This window comes from Rhinatrema bivittatum, chromosome 5 (assembly GCF_901001135.1).
Source record: "Rhinatrema bivittatum chromosome 5, aRhiBiv1.1, whole genome shotgun sequence".
NCBI lineage: Eukaryota > Metazoa > Chordata > Amphibia > Gymnophiona > Rhinatrematidae > Rhinatrema > Rhinatrema bivittatum.
In genome coordinates, this window is record NC_042619.1 from 207,617,274 (window position 1) to 207,630,098 (window position 12,825).

At 42.6% G+C, this 12,825-nt stretch overlaps 1 protein-coding gene across 1 annotated transcript in view; it reads right to left on the bottom strand.

The window, feature by feature from the left end:
• Positions 1-12,825, bottom strand: part of DMD (dystrophin) — a 3,148,630-nt gene that overhangs the window by 1,669,010 nt on the left and 1,466,795 nt on the right. Inside the window, exons 27-29 of the mRNA XM_029603105.1 lie at positions 8,694-8,876; positions 3,296-3,430; positions 276-425 (exon numbers count right to left, since the gene is read on the bottom strand). Coding sequence (XP_029458965.1) covers positions 276-425; positions 3,296-3,430; positions 8,694-8,876 — 468 coding nt within the window. The remainder of the gene's footprint in view (positions 1-275; positions 426-3,295; positions 3,431-8,693; positions 8,877-12,825) is intronic.

Here is a 12,825-nt window from a genome sequence, read left to right on the forward strand (position 1 = left end):
ATCCCCTCCTCAGCGCCACTCCCAGAAATGCCTTCCCCAGTCCGGGTATGCTTAGGTGCATACAGGCCTCGTGCGTGTAGGTTTATCCACATTATCAATCAAACCATTTTGTAAAAGGCCATTTCCACGGGTAATACCTGCAGAAGTGACTTTGAAAACTCCCCCTCCCAATGGGAACAGCTGCTCCTGAAATTACCATCCCGAGATATCAGTAACAGTGCCGTGACCTCTGTCACAGGGAGGATGTGCTGAAAAGAAACTGCCTTCAACTTTACCTCTTGCTGAAGCTCCTCCCACCGAGCGTTGAACCTCTCCAGCTTTTCGTTGATGAGCTCATCCAGGACTCTTCCATCGGTCAAGGTCTGGGCCAGCTCTTGAATCTGATTGCGATTGTCTTCTGGATGCCGGCTGAGCTTTTCTAGGGACTGAGAGGTATGGCAGGTTAGCAGCCAGCCAATTCACCCAATGATTCATTAATAATTAGAGATGTGAATTGGAACCGGAATCGGTTCCGATTCCGGGGACTATAATGAAATCTTTTTCGTGCAGTCCGATCAGGTTTTTTTTTTTTTTTTTTTTTTTAATCAGCTGCGCCCAAGCCGATAAACAAAAAACCCACCCCGACCCTTTAAAACACATCCTTTAGTTTCACCCCCCCCAAAACTTTTTAAAAGTACCTGGTGGTCTAGTGGAGGTCCCGGGAGCGATCTCCTGCTCTCGGGCTGTCGGCTGCCACTAATCAAAATGGCGCCGATGGCCCTTTGCCCTTACCATGTGACAACGCATCCATGCCATTGGCCGGCCCCTGTCACATGGTAGGAGTAATGGATGGTCGGCATCATCTTTAAAAATGGTGCGGGCCATCCAGTGCTCCTACTATGTATCAGGGGCTGGCCAATGGCACGGATACCCTGTCACATGGTAAGGGCAAAGGGCCATCGCGCCATTTTGATTAGTGGCAGCCGACAGCCCGGGAGCGGGAGATCACTCCCGGGACCCCCACTGGACCACCAGGTACTTTTAAAATGTTTTTTGGGGGGGGGGGGTTGGGAGGGTGGAGGAAGCTAAAGGATGTGTTTTAAAGGGTCAGGGTGGGTTTAGGGGTTGTTTTGTGTGCCATTTTTCCCACCCTCCCCCAAAACGATAAGAGAACCCCACAAACAATTTCATGGGGTTTTCCTATCAGTTTCGGGGAGCCCCCGATTTCTGACTAGTTTGAAAAAATCGTACGATATTTTCAATCGTCAGAAAAACGATTCACATCCCTATTATATAATAGAGAGTCCCAAAGAAATGCCCTCTGGATGTCCCACACATGGGTCACACACAGGCTGGGGTTCTGAGGATGTCATCGTATCCCACATTAAAATCAGATTAGCCTTATATATAAGAAATAGGAGCATCCAGTCTAATAATTAGTAAAAAGCATGTGGATGGTCTGAAAATTATCCCCCATGATCTCTCAAATTTGGTACGAGTTTCCTTCACACCATGAGATTGTAATCTACGTTTAATAACATCTAAAAGCATCTAAATATAAACATAACTTTGGGTTCTATGATGGTATTGTAGCTTTCTGCTGCCCACATGATAATGGTTTGAGTTGCTGGCAATAGGCTTTTAAGATTTTATACCTCTATTTATTTTTAATTCATCTCATCCGCAGCCAACGTTAGTGATAACCAAACTACAGTTGTTTGTTTGGTTTTTTTTCTTAGCATCTCATCATCACAGGCTGCTACATCCCACGGCACTTGGGGAGGCTAATTTAATAACTGCATGGTGGGATAAAGCCTGTGCATAGCTTTTACATGCAAACAATATCCCAGATTTTCAAAGAAAACTTATTTGCATGTCAAATGCTGTAGTGCGCAGAGACTCAAACTCAAGTACAGAAAGATCCATACAGGGCATAGCTTGTGTGTGTGAACTTACTCGCATACTTTATAAAATACAAAAATATGCTTGAAGTCCCAACTCCACCTCCAAGAATGCCTCTCCATGGTATGGAGGAAATTTTCAAAGGAATTACGTGTGTAACTATTATTGTAGCACTTTTCAAAAGCCATTTAGTCAAGTAAAGTGCACTTAGATGAGTAAATCCTACGGACAATTCAGTGGTATATAGTGTAGTCATTTTCAAAAGCCCACTTACTTGAGTAAAACCCAGTTTTAAGCATTTAAATCCTTTGTGTAAAAGTATGGGTCACGCGTGTACTTTTAAGCAAAGCAAGCCCTGGGTTATTTTAAAACAGCCCCTTATACACCTAACACCCAGCAGTAAATGGCTTTGAAGATCAGAACAAGACGAGCAGTGTCATGTAGGGTTTCGGCCCACCTTGCCAGAGTGTAGCCCAGATAGCGTGTGCACAACAACTTCCATTTTCTTGTGCTCAGTCATTGGTGGTTAGACCTGAGAGGGGCAGGGCTGGCGCTACTCAGCTCTTACCAGGGTGGCTATGGAGGGTAATTCTTTTTAGCTGTATCATAAACTATGAATATGCAAAGGATGACATTTTCATTCTGTGAATATTTTCTTGAGCATTCATTAAAAGGCACACGTCCATAAAATTATCCGTACCTGAATTTTCAAAGGCCTACATTAAAATACCTTTTAAAAACTACCCCTGCAGGTAGTTAATAGCTGAGCGCATTGACAAGAAGTACAGAAAAGCAGAAAAAACCTCTTTTCTGTATTCTTTGAAAAGTTTAAAGAAAAAATAAAACTCAGCCGGCCGCATTAAGAAAACCGACGCCAATAAACTAACTGGCAGACCGCTGGTAATCGCGACCCCCCCTAATGCGGGCGCCATGCATGCATTAAGAAAGCGGGCACTAACTTTTCAGCACCTGCTTTCTGTGCTTTTTTTTTTTGCATCAGCCCCCTTTGTAGGCAGCCTTCCTTTGAAAATATGTTCTCAGGGGGAGTCTAAAAATAGCCACCTAACTGGTAAAATGTTCACGGAAAAAAATGAATCCCCTACGCATGGATTCCAGCTGGCAAATCTCTACTCAGGCCATGATGTGTAAAGTAACTATGCCAGAGAGAACAGATCTTCACCTGACCCTTGGTTAAAAGATTAAAAGAGCAAGTTAATTAGTCAATAAGGACTATGGCTGATAAAGTGTCGCTGTGATTTCTCTGCACCAGGCACAAGCGAGCGGATCCATTCGCTTCAGGGATTCATTTTCAGCCCGGACGTCAGCTGTGGGTTTTCTACGAGACCCTCTGGGAGTAGCTGACTTCTCTGCAGAAACCAGCTGAGCACGGCGAGTGCTATAAATGGGATCTTACATCCAGTGCCTCGGAGATCTCTTCGGCCCCTCCCTTCATGCTGTCTGTGGACCTCAGCTTCTGCTCCAGCTCATCTAGCCACTTGTTCTCAGTCTCCAGGTATGATAGGAGCTCACGCCAGCATGCCCAAACCTCCTGCAGGGAACATGGACATGAGAAAAGAGGAAAAGGAAAAGGAAAGCAGAAATACGAGGAAAAACTGGCAGTTAAACAAAATCATTCCTGACCCCTTTCTAAAATTAATTCCTGAGAAAACATTTAGTAGGTAAAGTTTTTGAAAACATCTCCTACTTTACCACAACCATTTCTGTTGCTAAGGATGCTCCTGTACTGATCTTTATCAGAGCCCTATACAGGCCTCACACATTGATCTATACAAAGCTTGAATATGCAGCACGGAAAGCTGAAGAGCAAATCTTCATCAGAGCTCTGTACAGGCCTCACACTGATCTATGTAAAGCATTAATATACAGCACGGATAGTTGAAGAGAGGATCTTCATCAGAGCCCCGTGCACGCATCACACTGCTGTGCATAAAGCTTGAATACAGCAGAGACAGCTGAAGAGCAGATCTTCATCAGAGCCCCATGCAAGTGTCACACTGATACACATAAAGAATGAATACAGTACAGACAGCTGAAGAGCAGATCTTCATCAGAGCCCCATGCAAGTGTCACACTGATACACATAAAGAATGAATACAGTACAGACAGCTGAAGAGCAGATCTTCATCAGAAACCTGTACAGGCATCACACTGATCTATATAAAGTATGAATATTCAGCACATATAGCTGAAAAGCGGATCTTCATGAGAACCCCATGCACTGAAAAAAACAGAGGGTTGTTTTTTAGAATATTTTATGTAAGTACATGAAATAAAAAGTATTAGAACAAAAAGAATACAGAACTTGGATCAATACCAAAAGAAGAAGCAGGAAAACAGACAGAGATAACCTGGAATGTTGAAGAAACTAGACAATCATCAGACTTGTGAGGCCCTGTTGTCTTACTAATACAATAAAATACATTCTTTAGCAATCTCCTTTTTGGATTTTGCCAGCAGAGGGAGTACAAAACCACTCAGGGAAAATGTGACCCTGGAGCTTCTTGGTTAAAGAGAGGAAGCCATGGTCTGGGTCAACCAGAGAGAGGAAAGGTGGTAGAGAGCTGGGAAAAGAGTTGCTCCCTGGTCTCATTGCTATGCCAAAGGAATCAGGAGGTTTATGACATTTTAAACTTCTTCCTCCTGTTGCCAGAGTTGGTGCAGCCCACTGTGCAAGCCATGCATTTGCACAGGGCAGCAGATCTAAGGGGACGGCGGTCTGGGCTACCAGTGACCAAAATGAAGTGGAGGCTGTAGGACCGCCCGGGATACCTTACCCTGCCGATGACCAAGGTCAAGAAAAGGCCAAGGGCTGCTCGCGGCATAGGAGTCGCTAAAGGAGGCTTGCCAGCTCAGATTTAATTATCGGATTGGGCAGGGGTAACTCAAACCCCTGCCCAATCGCAACAAGCAGATCCCCAGCACAAGCCAGCAGCAGAAGAGTCTCCTGCTGCTACAGAGTCAGTCACTGATATTATCCCCAGAATTTTCCAGTAATGGGCAGGAGGAGCAGTTTTTTTATATCTATATCCAGGAACTTACCCTTTCTTCTCACCCCACATGCCTTCCAGTTCCCTGGTCAGACCATAAGCTGATCAACACAACACTAAAGATAAACCTACCTACACTCCCAGATAAGCAGAATAACACAATCCAATTCAAGAAAATGTGCAGCCAGGAAATTCTCAGCAACAGCCTATCGGATGAACTTAACCAACTGGACCTCACTAACGCGGACTCAGCCATTGTGTCCTGGAACAACATTACCAAAAAAGTGGCCGATACTACATGCCCAACTATTACCAAAGCTCCTCAAGCAAACAAGGACAACAGAAAACCTTGGTACACACCAAAACTAAAATCCTTAAAACAGGATCTCAGAAAAAAAGAACAACACTGGCGTAAAAACCCAACATACACCAACATCACAGCATTCAAAACCATGATGCACCATTACAGAATATCCATCCTCCAAGCAAAAAAAGACTTTTACTCACAAAAAATCCACCACTTCATTTTCGACCCTAGAGCGCTTTTTTCTTTGGTCTCATCCCTCACTAAACCCCTACCAACATCCATACCAGATGATAAAGCAGCAAGCAAAGCAGAAGAACTGGCAACATACTTCAAAAACAAGATACCAAATCTACTAACTCAGTCAATTAATAATAACAATAATAATTACACTACGCCAGTAATACCTGGAGCGGCAGTCTCATCACAAAAGGCTAGCCTTAAGGAGTTCGAACCGACCTCATCCTTAGAGATCGAAAATATACTAAAAAAGCTCAAACCCTCTTCTCACCCTCAGGATACCATACCCACCAATCTCCTCATCTCTTGTGCTAAAATCATATCCAAACCCATCGCACAAATCATAAATTGCTCCTTCTCTCAAGGGATTGTACCTGACCCACTAAAAATGGCAATCATAAAACCACTCTTAAAAAAACCTAATCTTTCTCCTGAAAACCCAGCCAATTTTCGCCCAATAGCTAATCTACCATTCATCGCAAAAATCTTAGAACGAGTTGCAAACAAACAACTAACAGAATACCTAAACGACCACAAAATTCTTTCCCCATCGCAGTTCGGTTTCCGCCAATCTCGAAGCACTGAAACCCTCCTAATCTCATTAACGGACACAATATTACTTAAACTTGAAAACAAACAACCGTGTCTTCTCATCCTCCTAGATCTAACAGCAGCCTTTGACACGGTCAATCACAACACATTAATAGATCGCCTGGCAGAAATTGGCATCAGAGATGAGGCCCTCAACTGGTTCAAATCGTTCCTACAGAACAGACAGTATAAGGTCAAGATCAACAAGGAAGAATCTCAACCAGTCACCTGCAACTTAGGAGTCCCACAAGGATCATCACTCTCTCCAACCTTATTCAATATTTACCTTCTGCCACTCTGCCAGCTCCTCATCAACCTGAATCTCGTCCACTACTTATATGCAGACGATGTTCAGATACTGATTCCAATTACCGAATCTCTCCAAAAAACTCTGGACTTCTGGAACTCTTGCCAACAAGCCATCAACAACCTACTCACTAACCTCAACTTGATCCTTAATCAAAACAAAACAGAATATCTCCTCATTTCCCAAAACGGAACCTACACACTTCCAAGTACCATCTTGTCAACTCAATTAACAATAACCCCACAAGTCAGAAATCTAGGAGTTATATTGGATAACCAAATGAATTACAGATCACTCATAAATAACATTGTAAAGGATGGATTCTTCAAATTACAAGTCTTAAAAAGACTGAGACCACTCCTACATTTCAAAGACTTCCGATTAGTTCTACAAGCAATCATTCTCACGAAAATAGATTACTGCAACTCTCTTCTACTGGGTCTCCCTGCCAACGCCATAAAACCGCTACAGATGCTGCAGAACGCTGCAGCGAGGATCCTAACCAAGTCCAACAAAAGAGACCACATCTCACCCATCTTAAAAAGCCTACACTGGCTTCCCGTCAAATTCAGAATACTATTCAAAGTGCTCTCAGTAACCCACAAGGCAATACACAACCTGGCACCACTCGAGCTCACATTCCCTCTCCAACTCCACACATCTTCCAGACCAGTGAGACAAGCCTACAAAAACAACCTTCAAATTCCACCGATGAAGTCAGCATTAAGTAAAAGAGCTTTCTCCACAGCTGGGCCTAAACTCTGGAACTCTCTCCCATCAGAGCTCAGATCACTGCAATGCTCCACTACATTTAAAAAAAGGCTCAAGACTTGGTTATTCAACCAAGCTTTCCCATAACATCAACCTGCGAAATATCCCTGCCAATATCCCCTCAGTGGTAACACGCTAGAGAACTATATAGATCTTCTCTAGAAATCACATGATCTTTGGCAGTCTATTATCTTTGGCAGTCTATCATTAAAACCCAGCCTCTAGCCTATATTAGGCACCGCTCATGTTAATTATGTTATTACCCCCATATATCTTAATCCAAGTTAATTCGACCTGTTCATTGTAAGACATTTACTTGTCATTGTTGTTATTGTTTAAAATGTAAACCGAATTGATCAATAATTTTGTTATTGGAAAGTCGGTATAGAAAAATGCTAAATAAATAAATAAATAAATATCTAGGTGCCATAAACCCACCTTTTTGGGGGGAAGGCTTGTGTGGGATATAAATCTCCCCATGAGCATGCGTGGTGTTCAGTGAGAAGGTGACTGAGGAGAGAATGGGTGGAAGGAGATTAGAGAAAGAGCTCTGACCTCATCCCAGGGGATCCATTGGCTTGAAGGGAGACTCCTGCTTCTGAGAAGATTGATCAGTTCAGAGAGAAGGGCATCTCCCGGTATACAAAAGGATTGGATCAAAGGATCTCTTTGCCCAGGCAATCAGCAGACTGCAGGACTCAGCCTTTTGAGAAAAGAACTCAAGAGATTTGAAGTTCTTTGAAGTTGGATTACAAGCTTAGAGATTTTGACCTGGTTGTGAATTTTTCTAAAGGTTTTAGGACTTGGGGATTGTTTCCATTGATCAACATATGTTGGAGCTGCACTCTAGTTATCCTAACCTACAAGGGGAGGGTATTTTTGTCATGGATGAAAGTGCAAGAGAAGGGAGAGTGTTGAGAAGGCCTCACATGGATAAAGAAACAATTGTTTTCACTGTAATAATCTTTTTTTATGCTATGTTTGATTTTTCTGATTTTGGCCTGGATACTTTTTGTTTAAGTTGCAGTAAACTGATTATTTTGAACAGCACTTTGGACTCTTGTTTGGATTTTCCCCTTGTCCCAGTGCATTGGTTGAATGCCAGCTTGATAATTTTGGCTTCCTTGATCTTATACTGGACACTCTTGCATCTGGTGGTGAGCCTTTGACTATAGTTGTGACTTTACCATGCCAGGGGCCCAGGAAGATAGCTTACCCCTCATCTGGGCTTGGACCCATAGCACTCCTGGTTGTAACTCATTTCCTAAACGAGGGATGAACTACACTTTTAAAAGCTTTGAAAATTTTTTTTTTAATGTACATTAAGTCATTCTGGGCTGGCCAAGAACAATCCCACCATTTACCACTGAAATGTCCATTACAATTTTGTTTTGAAGTCAGGGTTTTGAACAAGATTTTACTATAAATCATAAACATTTTCTATGGGTCCAGCTGAGGTACATTCTCCAAGAATGAAGTCAGTCAGGGGAACTCCCATGCTGGCCACTGTACAATTGTCTTTTTCTGAAATGCATTTACTAATTTGCACCTCAAAAGAACGTGTTACACAAAGATCAAGAGAAGAACTAACCTCCAGAGTCTTGCATTTTCCATTCAGCCTGCTGCAGAGTTGCTGGTAATTGGTGACTAGAAGTTCGAGTTCTTTGGTTAAGGCCTCGTGAGCTGCGGGAGGAGCTTGGGCAATGAAACTGTTCACAGAGTCGCTCAGCAGCTCCACCTTCGACTCTTTCTGCAAGGTTTCTACCTTCGCTCTCTGAAAGGACAAAAGCCAAGTTACAATGAAGATGCAGCCATTGTAGACCTTTCCATAACTGGAAAGCAAATATTTGAACTTAATCTGCATAAAAGGGAAAAAAAAATAAGAAAAGTGAAGCAAAACCAGATCTGCCATGCTGGGTATACAAAGTAACTTCCAAAACTGTGTGGGTAGGTGCAAAGTCTGGGAGGGTCCTTTTAACTACAAATTTTGCATCAATCCTGAAAGGGGAAAGCGTGAGTGGACTTTCCCTTTGAAAATCGTGCAATGAGATTTGCACCTACTTTTCTGCCTGGACTCTTTCTGGCCAACTAAGCATGACACTGTGTTCCCTGGTCTAATCCTGCCCTGGGAACTTCTCTAAAAAAAGAATACAGGTTAAAGTAAGCATACAGGGTGTATGATGTTCAGGAATAAAAAAGACCAGCTGGCACATGTTCATTTATTCCTGTCCATACCGCTAAGGATATATTCCAGCTGCCAGCTGTAGAAGCATCACCCTTTGTCCAAGTCACACATTGATATCATTCCAGGTCGAAGAACATAAAAAATGCTATATTTATCCAACACCCTCGTCACCCCCATGCCTTACCGCCAAGTTTTGAAATAATCTAACAGATACTAAATCTAGTCAGGCTGTTGACCAAATATCCAGCCTCCTAGGTCCCTATAGACTTGCTGGATGCCTCCACCAACCTGCCGGCACCGACCTTGCTGGCCTCTGGGAAAGTGAAACCTTCCCTTGCCCACTTAGCTAACTCCTGGCCTGCAATGTCACAAAGCTGTGTTTCCTTTATTTATTTCTTGTCTCCTTATCAAGCCACCAATAGCCTACTAGCACTGACCTAGTTGGTTTCTGGAGAGTTAAGAACATAAGAAAATGCCATACTGGGTCAGACCAAGGGTCCATCAAGCCCAGCATCCTGTTTCCAACAGTGGCCAATCCAGGCCATAAGAACCTGGCAAGTACCCAAAAACTAAGTCTATTCCATGTTACCATTGCTAATGGCAGTGGCTATTTTGTAAGTCAACTTAATTAACAGCAGGTAATGGACTTCTCCTTCAAGAACTTATCCAATCCTTTTTTAAACGCAGCTACAATAACTGCACTAACCACATCCTCTGGCAACAAATTTCAGAGTTTAATTGTGCGTTGAGTGAAAAAGAACTTTCTCAGAATAGTATTAAAAGTGCCACATGCTAACTTCATGGAGTGCCTCCTAATCTTTCTATTATCCGAAAGAGTAAATAACTGATTCACATTAACCTGTTCTAGACTTCTCATGATTTTGTAGACCTCTATCATATCCCCCCTCAGCCGTCTCTTCTCCAAGCTGAACAGCCCTAACCTCTTCAGCCTTTCCTCATAGGGGAGGTGTTCCATTCCTTTTATCATTTTGGTCTCCCTTCTCTGTACCTTCTCCATCGCAACTGTATCTTTTTTGAGATGTGGTGACCAGAATTGTACACAGTATTCAAGGTGTGGTCTCACCATGGAGCGATACAGAGGCATTATGACATTTTCCGTTTTATTCACCATTCCCTTTCTAATAATTCCCAACATTCTGTTTGCTTTTTTGACTGCCGCAGCACACTGAACCGATGATTTCAATGTGTTATCCACTATGACGCCTAGATCTCTTTCTTGGGTGGTAGCTCCTAATATTTTATTTATTTTTATTTATTTATAAACTTTTATATACCGACATTCGTAGGAACATCACGCCGGTTTACAACTAACTATAAAAGATGGAAAAATTACAATGAACAGGGAGCGGGGAAAGAGGAGCAGGCTAGAAAAGAGGGGGTAGGGGGCAATGGGAGAATAAAGAATTAGAGAGAGAAAATAACTAGGAACAAAGCTATGGAAAGTGAGACAGAGCATAACCTTAATACAATAGAATCATAAGATATTACAATAATAATCATGTGAGGATAACACTAATAACCATTTACAGAATTACAATGTTACAATTTACAATGAGGATAACACCAATAACCAATTACAGAATATGGAGCTTAACATTGTGTAACTATAGCATTAAATTTCATCTGCCATTTGGATGCCCAATTTTCCAGTCTCACAAGGTCTTCCTGCAATTTATCACAATCTGCTTGTGATTTAACTACTCTGAACAATTTTTGTATCGTCTGCAGATTTGATAGTTGTTGCCTATTGGTTTCAACACAGCTATCAGATGGACTGCAGAAGTAGTGCTTGCCTTTTCCTATGTCCTTATCACCTCTGTTCTTGTGGGAGTCGAGGAAGAGTTCTTAGCAATACTACAGCCTCCCAACCCTGTTTCTCCCACTGTCCTCTATACCTGCTCCAAGTATGCCCGAATTCTGTCTCAGTGCTGGCTTCCACCACCTCTGCTGGTGGCTTATTCCGGATATCTACCACCCTCTGACTAAAGAGGTATTCTCTCATATGGTAATGAACCTTCCTCTTTCCATATGGCCATGAGCATCTGTATTTGTCTGTGAAAAGGATGTTTGTTGATTTTAATAAAGAGAAAGATATTACAAGGATTTCTTACCCATTTCATACCATAGCTCTCAGAGTGAGTGAAGTACAGGGTTATCGGGTGGTCTACATATGTATGATTAAAGTTAAATTAAATATAATTCACTACAATTACAACCTATGGTAGAATGTGGTGGAGTTATACCCGGCAGTTATGTAGGATGTGGATACATGTGCAGCATTCTAAAATCAGTACTGCTGATGGTGGGTTTGGTTAAAGGGCCAGTTTATGACCTTGCGATCCAAGAGCCTCTGTTTTGGATCTTAGCCTGCAGGTAGGTTCGTGAGGGGAAGGGCAATCTCTTAAGTAGGGCCTAGTCATTTTTGCAATTTAAAGGTTATACAAAGGGCTATGAATTTGGCTTGATAGGGAATTGGGGGCCAGTGGAGGTTCCAAAGGAGAGATGTGATGTGACCCTGTAGGTGCACCCAGACAGCATCCGAGCAGCAGCTTGCTACACTACTTGCAGACAATGGAGGACCTGTTGTGACAGACCCATGTACAGTGTCTTGCAGTAGTCCCATCAGGAAAGGATGAATGGGTAAGTCAGAGTAGCCAGACGGTCTTATCTGCTTCGGTTGCTTGAGATGGAAGTGGGCATTCCTAGCAATTGTAGAAATTTGTGAGTCCAAGTACAGTCTAGAGTCTAGGACAGTGATGCCCAACCTTTTGAGCTCAGTGTGTCAAAATTCATAAAAGACCCGAGCATAACTCGGGTGGTGTGTCACTTCTAGAAAAATCCATAATTTTGTGATATTTGTAGCTCTAATCAATAACAAAAAGTTATAATTTTAATATATGTACTGTATTTATTAATAAAGCAAAAACAAATAATTCTTTACCTTACCTGCTTAGTGATTTTTTTGTTGCTGAATTTCATTGGCTAAATCTTCAATTGAAGGTTGGTATTTCGTACCCTTCAAGTCCAAGCAAGCGTTACAAACTTCATCTGTCAGTCTGTTTCTTTTATTGGCTCCCATTCATTTTCACACCACTCCCTCCCCATCCCCCAGGCATGCACACATTCATTCTCACACACACAGACCCCCAGGCAGGCACCCATGCATTCACACACATACACCCCCAGGCAGACCCCCCTCTCTTTTGCCAGCAATCTCGGAACCTCTCTCATTCCTCTGCTGCCACTGTCACTGCTGCCACATGGCTATTGGGGAGGTGCCGATTGCTGCTACTGACACTGAAGTCCATTCTGCTGCCTCCTCTGTGCAGGCCCCGTGGGCTTCCACTTTCTCCATGCTGATCTCGTACATTGTAAGATCCGTAGAGAAAGTGCTATTCTTGCACATTCCCAAAGATTACATGTGCCAATCACTAAAAAGTAATTTTTTTTTTGCCTTTGCTGTCTGATCTTAGTTTTCTAATTGGTTGGTCACAGGCTTTTTTTTCCCACCTTCCCT